Below are 12,937 nucleotides of genomic sequence, written 5' to 3'. Positions count from 1 at the left end.
TTTACATTATAATTTTATATTCCTAACCTCTTGAACTCTGTAATTGTGGTTGGTGGCTTTCAGTTCTCTTCTGTGCCTGATCACTAGAACTTTCTTCCCTTGTACTTTGGGATACTTCAATTGTGGTGTAAATTCATTGCACATTACCTCGTTGACGGTGCATCAGAGAGAAAGTGGGCATTTCAAGCCATCGAACAATGTCTAACTTCACGTCAGGTGTTGCAGCTCTGTGGTGCAGATGGTGCCTCACATGCAAAGCGACTCAAACATGTGACGTGATCAAAAATGCGACGAAGTTCGAAAGGCGATGATGATACATCGCGCCTAAGGAATAATATTTTTTTGCCCGTGCAAAATCCAACTGCCTGAAAAAACTAATATGACACACCTTAATCAACTCACCAGGTGTATTAATTATGAAGACATCCACAACATTTTGGGAGAAGGCTAATGAGTTCAGTTGTGTATACTTTTCCCAAATCTGATTTACATATTATAAGCAAAAGATGTAATAAAAATTGTATCCGATTGATGGAAAAAATTATAGTCCAACTAATTGATTATCAAAATAATCGTTAGTTGCAGCCCTAACTTTATCCTTTAGTTTCTGTGGCACATAATATAGATGTAAAATGGTCTGTGCTCCAAAAAACATAACAACCTGAACATAATAGTGGAGATGGTGGTCTAGTGGGTTAAACCACTGAACTGGTAAATCAAAGGTTGCTGGTTCGATCCCAGCAGCCACCACCAGTGTGTCCTTGAGCAAGACACTTTACTCCATGTTGCTCCCTTGCTCCCTGCTACAGATTGTCCCTGTAATAAGTGCACTGTAAGTCGCTTTGGATAAAAGCGTCTGCCAAATGACTGAATGTAAATGTAAATGTAAATAATACCTTTAATTTCCCAAGTATTGGGTTGAAAATTGCCTATCCTAAAACTGTTTCTAATGTTAACATTTATAAAACTGTTTATCAACGATTTGATGGGATGTAATGCATCCCAATAGTGTCATGTAAAATTCATCAGACCATGATTTAAGATTTTAGTGATACTGGCCACTCGTACTTCATGTCCACTTTTGGTTTCAAAAATAAATCTTAATCTCTGTTTTCTAACAGATTAATCTTAATTTGTCTCTGTATATGCATTAAGGGAAGTCCTAATCGCATTGGATTCAATTGGATTGGATTCAATTTATTGTCATTACACATATAACAAGTACAGTGTAACGAAATGGATTACCCTTAGCTTGAATCATAACAAACCTATGCAGCTTCTTATTAGTCACATGGTGATTAGGAAACCTGCCAAGAGCAATTGATTTCAAGTAACAGGGTTTATCTGCATAGAAAAATTGGAGGTGGCCGCTCTGTCAAATCAAGTCGTGTCGCCTCAGACTTTCGCCAAAACCATTTCAGGTGTCTTCACAAGAAATGCTGCGTGCATTCAACAGACTTTCATTTGTAACTGCGGTTGCAGCATATAGTGGGCTGACAAGTAAGTTGAAAATGTTAAAAAGCTATTTTTGATTTAAAAAACATTTCTGTTTAGTTGAATAAAAGTAATGTTTTAAAAAACATTATTTTTTTCTAATTTGATTAGGTACTGTTTTTAGAACATAGTATTTGCTGACCATTACAAAGCTTGTTTAGAATTTTCAACCTTTTTTACTATTACATCAGCAAACAACTGTACCTGTTTTGTTGACAACAGGCATCATGCTCAATCATGTTTTAAAGTGTTGATGTATCAGCCATCCTGTTGTCTATATATCAATACTAATCACTGAAAAACCCATACTACCCACAAACATCTGCGGCAACATTTCTGTATCTGAAAATGATCTGTTAGCACACTGGATTATGATAAATTAAATACTGGCAGCAGAAGGCCAGCGTTGAAGCATCTGCCCAAAAGCCCTTTGGCCAAGAGAAGCACTAGTGTGGAAGTCATTTAGATAAAGACATGCTGGGCGAGTCCCTCACGGTCACCGATAAGAGCAGTGAATCACAGCGCTCTTTATTAATCACACAAGCACTTTGTGAGCGACATGTTGTCTGAGTGACAAAAATTCACACAGGAACCAACAGGAGTGAGGAAGCAGTCAGTGCCATGTGTGGACCACCTGTGTGCTGGTCTTGTAATTCAAAGGTGATGTTTGAAATGTCTTAGCCAGTAGCATCACAAAAGAGAATTTAAAAAATAAAGCAATTTGAGACATTTCCCCAGTCACAACTGCAAAGATGTAGACCAGTTGCAAACTCATGCCACAGGAGCCAATGTAGATATGCCCGACTCAATGTATTGACCCGAGTCATAAATAATTTTCATTCAGGGCTCAAGAAAAAAGCTTGGGCCTTTGTGAGAAAGTTCCCAGAAAATATGCTGTTACTATTTTACATTCGGTGATCATGTACATGTGCCTTTATACCTTAGAATTATTTGTGTTAGTCCTAATGTTGTCTAGAGTATTTCATCATGTGTTGTGTACAGCAGTATTGATGTGACTTTCCTGTGATCACAAAATTAGTGCCTGCTATTTTTGCTAATTATTTATTTATTATTCTTATGGAGGTATGCAAAACAAATAGGGGTGGGCGATATATATCGTCTGCGATAATATCGTGATTGTTGTGTTGTCGATGTGCAAATTCTCATTATCGAGTATTTAAATTAATCCGAAAAAACACGCATTAAATCGCCACACATTCAGAGGCTGCAGCGGGGCGTCACGTGATTGCTGTTCTGCGCATACACGTCGTCATCTCTCTCACAGGCATGGTTAGCGAATGGCCGCCCGCAAGTTGAACACCGGCGCTGTGCCTAAATCTGTGACCCATCGAAATCTGTGACTAGAGAGCTGTTTCGTAATTATTCACGCGAGAACGTGCCTGGCGCACGTGAACGCTATCGCGAGCGCTGAAGGGGAGTTTCTTAACTGTTTACCTGACCGCCAACTCAACAATGACGTCATGTTGCCTCGCGCTCTTGTGTTTGTGTAGCTTATGCGTGAAGCCGACTTCTGGAGAAACAGAAGCGCCGACTGAATACTGCACAACAAGCTCTTTCATTTAAAAGACAAACCCGAATACATCCTGTATTATCATGACGGATTTTTGTTGGCTCATAATTTGAAGTAAATCTACATGTGAACAGTGAGCAGTTGGCCTATAATGTTTTATAAAGTTTCAGAATCTGTCCATGCCAGTGTGTGATTTAATAATAGTGACTATATTTTATTTGTCTGTAAATTGTGGACCTTGTTTACTTTGATGTCATTTGTTAACAAATGTATATTATAGTATTTAAAATAATCTGATTTGGAAGTGCACCTTTTGGGCAGATTTTCCTTTTTATTTTTGTGCAATCTTGTACTGGGCAGTACTTGAAGTTAGGTAATTGTTCAATAAGGCCATAGGTGGTAAGGCCCTAAGGACACATGGTTGTGTTACAGATCAGAGTACTTTATTTACAGATGCTATTTGTTCATTATTATTATTATTTCATCTTGCTTGTATGCTGCACAATTTACATTACAGCAGAGGTGTACAACTGAATGTTTACTCAGAGTTCGATGTTCTTACACTAGTTCAATTAGTATTTTGTATGGTTTTGAATTGTTTTTACTTGAATACTTACATGTTAAAGAAAATAAATAAGCAATGTTTTCATTTTACATTGTGCCCATTATTATCATCAGAGACTTTTAAAATCACATTTTTAGTGGATATCGTCTAATTATCGTTATCATTAAAATCGGCAAAAATATCTAGATATTATTTTTTGTCCAAATCGCCCACCCCTAAAAACAAACCTACCATTTTGTGCATTTTTCCTGGCACACATAAAAATTAATTGCACATTTTCTTTAAAAAAATCTGAAAAAAACTGCAGAACAAAATGTTTTTTCCTGAAATCCTGGAAATTGAATTTACTGCTGTTTCAGTGGTTCAGAATTTACACACTTCCCATTTTTAAAGAAGAATGCAGTGTTGAAATAACACTGGAACTGATTATTTAGTAAATTTAACCCAGTGTCTGCAGGTCAATGACACCGCCTGGGTTCCCATGAATTCAATGCTGGACCTCCCAAATGACAAGGTCAGTTTGAAAAGCCATTGTTGTGTTGGGAGGCCTAGCGAAATTTAAAACTGCGTTCCACTGCGTTCTCATGTTAACACTCAACATGACAGGACAATAAACTTGTAAACACAACAACATTCCTTCCTCACCTATTATTCAAGCAGATTCAAACAGTATGCTGACGACTGTACATCAGCCCTGACCCCGCTGCCCTTGCATGGACCCAGGAAGCCTCCCCCAGTCTAATTTCCTGTGTGACACCATAGTAACATGACATCCAGGCCATTATAATTCTACAAATTCGTAATTTTAATGGACGTAAAAGATTTTAAAGCATCTGCTTATTTGAACGCATTTTAAGTGTGTGAGACAGTGACGCAACGACAAAGAAACTTGTCACACTGGTTGTTGTGGAGTTGACATCGCAAAAGTATTTTAAATGTTAGTGTAGCCATTTCCCCTTTTACAAAGCATATTATATACTTGTATAGAACAGACACTTTCCTGTTTCACAATCTGCTTGACCTATACTTGTGCAATATCTAACATCCTCACATCTTATCACTTAATCGGTTAAAAGTTTAAGCCATAAATAAAACATTTTGGTTTCCGAAGAATACCACTAAACTCCATTACAGCACTGTTTGTTAAAGTCCCCCTGAACCGGAAGTTGGGATCGTTTTTACTTCCGTATTTTTACGCATTTCCAAATTAAATGGAATTTCTAATGAGAAGCCGTGGCTTTAGACTTTCTCTGCGATTTGATTTATAAAATCAGTCGTTGCATTTTGAAATGGAACATTTTTTATTTTTTTTTAATACAGAATGGAAGTGCATTTTCAGATTTTAATTTGAGATTATGAGGGCACACGGATTTTAAAGAACCCCGTGAACCAGAAGTTGCAATCGTTTTTACTTCCGTATTCTGACACATTTCCGAGTTAAGAGGAATTTCAAAAGGAAGAAATTAGTTGGCGCGACTTGCGTTTTTCACTGCAAATTCCATGGATGTGTAATAACAGCTTTTGCATTGCTTTTGAAATTAAAACTGGCAGCAGATTTAAAGGGGGGGGAGTGCATTTTCAGATTTTAATTGAAGATTATGAGGGTCTATGAATTTTAAAAAGAGAAAGACGCACATTGATAAACTATTTACAATAAACGCTGCAATATTTCATGAAAAAATATTTCATTGTTATTCTTTATTTCACTGGGACTTTAAAAGTAACACACTTTTTTAAAAGGTTTGTAAAACATTTGTAAGCAAATAATAATCAAGCTGAGATTCCAGAGCATTTAAGACATAAAAGAAAACAACTGTATGAAAATAATGACATGAAATAATTGCTGCGACCAGTAGTCTTATAAAACTGTTGTCTTATAAAACAATGCCTCAATTAGTATTAATAATAACTGCCAAATGATAATAAATAATTTGGATAATATACTGTGTTTTCATTGAAGTAATTATTGAGTTATTTTAACTGTGTGAAAAGCTTACATTAAACAAATAAATTGAGTACACTGGTCATGAGTAGCGGAGTAACATAAATATAAAATATTAATTTGTTATTTATTAGTGGCGCTATTGTTTGCATTGTTTTCTTCTTTAGGCTAGAAATACAACTCTGTCAGTTTTAGTACTCAGCCTATCTAACTGCAATACACAGGGCAGAGCAGACAGTGGATTTATCAGACTCCAGTGCTCCATACTACATTATGGAACAAATGTGGGTTAGTTCCGGGTACAGCCCTGACCGCCAATCCTACTATGGCATCGCGTCTGTCCTAACTCCCAGAAGGAAAACTTCATTCGGCGATGCGCATCCTGACCTTAGTATAACATCACACAACGCACAACTCTCGAATCGCTCTCGCGGTACTTTGATTACACAGGCCGGTCGGTCTGCGCAGCGCCGCATAAACTCGAGCACATTTTAAATAAAACCAGGGAGGGCTCGAATAAGAGGACTGGCTACGTGTTACAAAGAGCCAGGTATTCAATAAACCGTTTGACATCATCATTTCCAACATGTAAAATAAACACTTAGAACGAACGCCTAAGGACACAGTTATCGACACTAGTTTATTTTATTCTTGTTGTAACGTTCAAAACACGTTTTTGTTATGGGAAAGATACACAGTGCATAGCCTACTGCAGGTGCACCTTATTTTAAGCTATTATTAAAACTGGTTTTCAAATGAAAACGTTCTCATAAATAGTGTCAAATAACACTATTTTTTTTTAATAAATGGCCAATTATATTTTCCGATAGCAAATGTGACGCAAAACTAGCGCAACTATTTATATACATTTTTACTGACCCCATACAGCATCGAAAACAACAAGAGGTTTGAAGAAAGCAACAAATAAACACCTGACAGGCTGTCAAAACAAAGGCTCGATATTATTTTCCAGTTTGTAACCTTCAGAAAGAGTCTATGAAGAGTAACATACTTGCATACATACTGTAGGCGAGTAAGTAAACAGAAGTAGCCACAGAATGTGAATAAACTCGTGAAAACTCAAACATGGCTCAATAGTTATGGCGGCAAATACAATGTTTATAGTGTTGCACTGTAGCGCTCAGAACTAACAGCACACAAAGCGCGGGTTACAAATCTGATTTGACACGCTTTACCTCATTGTTCGCAGACAGTGCGGATCCGTTTCAGTTGTAAAGCCGAACTTCCGAAGGCAACGACAGTAGGAAAAACGACGATATCGACGAGATATTCATCGATAAAGCCACTCCGGGCTGTGGTGTTTTGTTTAATCTATGGGAAGACGGATAAGCGCCACAGCACGTTGATTTCCTGGTTTAGGAGTGAAGGAGGGGGTTGGAGGTGAAGTGTGGAGAGAGTTGCTACTGGAGCTGGGCTGGTGTCAACTCTAATCAGTATCCTGCAGGACTCGTGTCTTTCTAAAAATCCCAGTAAAGTCCACACATATCCTGCTTCATGTCGACGTCGTCTCCATACGCTCGACTGTTTGTAAAGTATCGAAGCAGCTCAGTTTTCACACACTGTGATTCGCCGGTCTGTAAGCGTTCATTCGTGACCGCAGCCCAACCTGCACCTCAACTATGAGGAAAATCTTTCATTCTCGTCTGTCTCCCCCTCCCGAGCGGAGAACCTGGAAGAGAAATAAACTCTTCGACTCCCTAGCGGTCGCGATCCAAAACTCCCGCCACGCTTGATAAATTAAGGAAATCACACAATTTAAACATCCAAAAGTATTGTGCATGGATAAAATTTATAAAACTTTGTATACTAGTTTTTATTTCATTGCCTCCCTGGATGAATCATCTCTTTGGATAATGCCAAGGTCTACTCAATGCCTAAATGTAAATTATTATATTACAATTATTAACATGATATTAATATAATAATACCAAACGGAGATTTTTAAATATCATTTACACTGTAAAAAAAATCCTGTAAAATTTACAGTAAACTACTGGCAGCAGGGTTGCCAGCCAGTTACTGTAAATTGTACAGCCACAGTACTGTAATTTAATTTACAGCCATTTACTGTAATTGCAGAATACAGGAAAAACTGTAATTTTGAATAGCAACAGTATAATGCTGTATTTTTTACAGCAAATTGCTTGATTTTAATTTACTTTATTTAGAAGAAATACATAAATCACTGTATATCCAGTATGTTTTGCATACTGGATATACAGTGTTTATTTTTTTTTAATTGATACAAAAATACATTACAGACAAATTGTGTACGTTGTTGTACATGAAATAATTTTATTCAGTAACAACTTCATAGTATCCAACATGGCTCTTTAAACATTCATGTTTAAACAACACGTTAACCAACATTACCATCATGAAACAACATTGCAAAACAAGGCCCAAGTGAGTCTGTAAAACGGTCCACATCTTGATCCATCAGAGCACAACAAGTAGCTGGAACTATGGAAACGAAACAAGAGAATAATGTTAGATATTCAATTTATAGTCAGAGAAAAACAGAGGACAACATATACAGTCAGAGAATAATAAAATGATGTAATTCAATGATGAGATCTGTGTGTGTGTGTGTGTGTGTGTGTGTCTGTGTGTGTGTGTGTGTGTGTTCTTCTTACTTTTCATCGATTACACTGAATATTCATCATTGTGTTTAGAAGAGCGGCGACATGTGGGTTCACTGCAACCTGTTTCTTCTGTATCCTGGCATTTTAGATGACGCTTCTTGTTCCACTCTCTGGATTAATATCTACAAAGAGTCAGGAAAAACTAAATGTTATATATTAAATGTACAAAATATATTATATTAAAACACATGAATTAAATCATCAGCTTGCTAGTGTTAAATATGGGAGACTTTTTAATAATTTGCCCAAAAAAATTGCATCTCTCGTTGAGAAATATTGTTTTAAAGGTCTTAACAGGTATATAACATTAACATATCTATAAAAAGCAGGTAAGGAAGTTGTTCAATTAATACCTTTCATTGGACTCCAAGTACATGCTGCCCCATCCTGGTACTCAAGCCTGAATATGTAACATGCTATGAACAGAGTGGGAAGGCCAGACATGAAGCTGTGCTGAGCACCGTCACACACAACCTAACCTTCAGTAGTCAGCATCCAGTGGCCTGCATGGCAAAGTGTGTCCTAAAACAAACAATTATACATGTGACAATAGTAATAGTTAATAGTGACTATACAATTATCTTTAAGCATTTTACATTTAAACTACATTTTAGTATAAGTGACTCTACAAACAAACTCTAAGCTAATTAAACAGAGTAACTTACACTTAAAACCGTACTTATACAGAAATGTAATCCAACTAACGTTAGGGATGTCACGGTCAAGAAATTGTCACACTAGTATTTTGTAACGGGTCTCACTCCCACCCTCCAACGGTCCTATTTGGGAGACAGGCCTGCTATACAATGAGGGTGTCGCTAACGTCTTTTGCTCAAGCTCTCAGCTGGCCTCCGATACATAAACTGTATATCTGTGGTTACGTACATTAATCACTTTACCGGGCTATCCTCCGTGAACATCGATTTACCGCAAGCTATGGTGACTCATTTTAATTTGGGCGCTCGATTTAACGGATGACTGCATTTGCAAATTTGAATTACACCAGAAAATAATCACGAGCGAGTGTGGTATCCCAACTGTCGAAGCATGTAACTTTTACCGAGTCTACGGCGGGCGCGATGTTCAACATTAAAAAAACAACCGTCAACTTACTAATACAATGAACTGTAGCTCGTCACATACCGCCTTCACTCCTGGTGTGAACAAAAACTCTAAATAACATGAACAACTTCTGTCCTCAGGTGCTATAGCGACGGAGAATGTTTGAAATCTTACCGCGACGGCGCTGCTGAAACCCCGCAAGACTCCTTCGGTCCCCGCGGATGGAGGTTGAATCCGGGGTTACCAATATGAACCGCGAATTTAGATACCTCTATATAAAGTTACCAGCATGATAGTTACCAAATATGGAAAAAAAATACGTAATAAGTTACTTACCACAGGTGTGAATCATTCATTTTGCGCACTACCCCCCAGCGGGCACCTCGATGTCAATTTGACGTCAAATTTCAGACAAGATTTGATCAAGATGGTGCACCACATCATTTCAAATTCAAATCATACATTAAATTCTTCAAGGTTTTTAATGAGGTGAAAATATGAGGTTTATCCCATACTGAAATTGGTTAATGTAAGTATAGCCCAATATGTTTGACATTGAAATGACGTCAAATCAACGTTGCATTATAGGCATTCATTTGATGTTGTATTGACATCATATTGACATCAATGTAAATCCAGTTGAAATAGCATTTTTCTTCTAACTGGCCCCTCAAAATGCATCTATTTGTCACATCTTTTGAAGCAGTTGTTGGATTTGTACATGAAAGTGGACTGCTGTAACTTCTGTGGTAAAAAACACTTTTTTTAAAAGTATGTAAATACTCATGCTGAAATAAAAGGAAACAGTGATTGTTAAATTTTACAAGAAAATATACTGATTTGCCAATAATACATTCAGATGTAATTACAATTTAAAATATTAAAAACAAAAGCAGCATTTTTGCTGTAACCCCACATAAAGTATTATGTATCCTTATTTTTGTTATTTATAGTGATATTATATTACTGTAAAATTAGAAAAACATTGCTGTAATTGAAAATACTCATAAAATTGTAATACCTTATAATGTATGTACCATTTTTACAGTATTACAACTTCATGTTCATTTTAGTCAAAAAACTCTTATAACTTTTTTATTATTTTTTATAAATTTTTATTTTTCCTTAATTTTTATTAATAATCATTAATTAATCATTAATTTTATTATGAAAAATGTTGGGCCTACAATGCCCATTCATTCTCTGTATTTTAATGCCCATTTATTATCTGTCTTATGTATTTCTTAATACCACCTGTAGACGGCGCCATGGCCTATTTCACATTTCCGGGTTTCTCAGCAGCTGAAGTTAGTGAATGGACTACAACAATTAATTTATTTTTTGTGTGAAATTTGATGCAAATGTAGTATAACATATTATTTTATACATACACGTAAAAATATAAAATTTATAAAAATATTTGGAGGATTTACTACGTTGACCGTTGAAACGTACGTCATCACGTCTTGCGTAGAGGCCAGTGTTTGCTATGCGGTCGAAGCATTGGAGAAGGTTGTCGCTTTTTATCAGGTGAGTAATAAACATCTCATGAAATAAAAAATACGATATATATTGGGTAACTTTGAAAACCTAGAAGATTGTGTTTTGATGAAATATATGACTTGGCGATATATTAGAATCTGGTGAGTTGAAATATCCCGCCAGAAGTACCGTGAAGATTTCTGAGGTAATGTTAATGTGCGATCCATTAAGCGTGTAACGTTGAGTTAACGATTTAGAAATGTCAGTGAGTAATGTTAGTTTTGCAATTAATATTCGGATAAAATAAAAATGCCCTCATTTGAATCTCTTTACCGATGCTATGCGACAAAGCGAAACACCCATAATTATAATTCATAATTTGATACACACTGATGAAGTGTTCTAAAATGTCCTGGTAGATGGTCCACTGTGTCAAGCAGGACCAGCCCACACTACTAAAGGTACCAAAAGCTGGTTCAATGACAATTTGTGTTACTGTGCTCAAAGGAAAACTTCTCAGCTGTTCTGGTCACTTAGTTGTATTGTTCAACAATCTTAACAATCATTGAATACTGATATGGTTGTCTTTTTTTTTCAGAATTCTTACAAACAAATTGATGTCAACAATGAATATGGATGGCTCAGGAATGAAGAAGGCCTTTGGAAAACACGGCTATGTCGTGTTATAATAGGTACTACATTACTTTTCTTGTATGATTAGAGGATGTAGTGTCTATCAACATATGCTACATTTTAAGTAAATTAAACATGTAATGCTTAAATTACAATCTTATCTTAGTAAACTGACACATTTAAAACATTTAACAACTCTTAAATATTTGCAAGTAGTGCACATTTCTAAATTTAACAGATACTTATTTAAACCTGGGAACATCTTAGTGTTAATAAACATTTAAGAGCAGCAACTTGCATTAACTTCTATGTACAAGTGATGGTTGCTGAAAAATGTTAGGTATATTTTAATGTCTTAAAAGGTGTGCTAATTGTGGTTTCATCTTCATTTAGGTGCACTACAGCAGTCCAAACCTTCATTATCAGAGGCTGAAATAAAAAAATACAGCTAAAAAATCTCCGGTCTGCTCCCGATAGATGTGGGGGTATGGGACGACAAAAGGGGAAATCGGCGATTGATGTGTGTTCAGATTCTGAATAAGTAGGCCTTAAGCCAATTGTTTATCAAAATTATTTTTGTTCATTTGGGATATGATCTGGGAAAACCCATCACATGGTGAAATAAAAAATACTGGTTTTAGTATCATATGAAAGCTATTAAGCCCTTTCCAAAACTGTTTTTATTTAATTTACAAATTGTTTTTATGGAGTGGGTGGTCTAGTGGGTTAAACCACTGAACTGGTAAATCAAAAGGTTGCTGGTTCTATCCTAGTAGCCACCACCAGTGTGTCCTTGAGCAAGACACTTTACTCCCCGTTGCTCCAGGGGGATTGTCCCTGTAATAAGTGCACTGTAAGTCGCTTTGGATAAAAGCATCTGCTAAATAACTACACGTAAATGTAAATGTTTTTAACAAATGGAAAGGGCTTGAGAGCTTTCATATGATATCAAAACCTGTAATATGTACAATTTTGTCATGTGATGGCTTTTTCCAGATCACTTAATATTTATATATCAATTTAAATGTTAATATTTAATTAAAAAGTAATTCAAGGAGGATTTTATATTTATTAGTGGTTTAAGAACATTTTAAATTTCTGGAATTGTAGCTGATTGTATTTAATAAAACATGTCTTACATTAAGTACTGTTGTTTCATTATTTATTGGTCTAGAATAGGACATCAATTTGTTAAAAAATGTAAAAGAAATTGCTAATCAAATTAACGTCAAAACTTGATGTCAATTTGATGTCAAATTTTGACATCGATTTGATTTGCATTTTTGACCAATTCTTTGATGCCGATGTTTGACGTCAATTTGATGTCTATTTAACATCAATTGCCCACTGGGCCCAATCTCGACTGTTGAAGATCATCCCGCCATTGTAGATTTGAAATTTACAGCAATATTCTGTACATTGAGTTAATCCGTCAAGTGACCCCAGAATGCATTGCACTTTACAGCAATATTCTGTATTATTTAAAATACAGTCAGCTTCTGTAAAATAACGCTGTAGTTTTTACAGCAATTCGTTACAGTGTATGCCCATGTAGCCTACCT

At 36.1% G+C, this 12,937-nt stretch overlaps 1 protein-coding gene and 2 long non-coding RNA genes across 7 annotated transcripts in view; 1 reads left to right on the top strand and 2 right to left on the bottom strand.

The window, feature by feature from the left end:
- Positions 1-7,186, bottom strand: part of vaspb (vasodilator stimulated phosphoprotein b) — a 41,172-nt gene extending 33,986 nt beyond the window's left edge. For both annotated transcript variants that reach the window (XM_056766447.1, XM_056766448.1), the window contains exon 1: positions 6,729-7,186. In XM_056766447.1, the coding sequence (XP_056622425.1) occupies positions 6,729-6,733 (5 nt within the window). In that variant the 5' untranslated portion in view covers positions 6,734-7,186. The remainder of the gene's footprint in view (positions 1-6,728) is intronic.
- A 364-nt stretch (positions 7,187-7,550) lies between these two features.
- On the bottom strand, positions 7,551-9,622 carry LOC130435690 (uncharacterized). 4 transcript variants are annotated; one of them, XR_008908838.1, is made up of 4 exons: positions 9,597-9,622; positions 8,552-8,720; positions 8,190-8,320; positions 7,551-8,016 (listed from the first exon to the last, which is right to left on the bottom strand). It is a non-coding gene; the product is annotated as an uncharacterized LOC130435690 (long non-coding RNA). The 4 variants fall into 4 exon arrangements; XR_008908835.1 differs by lacking the exon at positions 9,597-9,622 and adding an exon at positions 8,864-9,571; XR_008908837.1 differs by lacking the exon at positions 9,597-9,622 and adding an exon at positions 9,312-9,571.
- A 916-nt stretch (positions 9,623-10,538) lies between these two features.
- Positions 10,539-12,519, top strand: LOC130435691 (uncharacterized). The gene is made up of 3 exons (XR_008908839.1): positions 10,539-10,790; positions 11,341-11,434; positions 11,769-12,519. It is a non-coding gene; the product is annotated as an uncharacterized LOC130435691 (long non-coding RNA).
- The last annotated feature ends 418 nt before the right edge of the window (positions 12,520-12,937 follow it).

Source organism: Triplophysa dalaica, chromosome 14 (genome assembly GCF_015846415.1).
Source record: "Triplophysa dalaica isolate WHDGS20190420 chromosome 14, ASM1584641v1, whole genome shotgun sequence".
Classification (NCBI taxonomy): Eukaryota; Metazoa; Chordata; class Actinopteri; order Cypriniformes; family Nemacheilidae; genus Triplophysa; species Triplophysa dalaica.
This window is presented reverse-complemented; position numbering and strand designations above follow the sequence as displayed.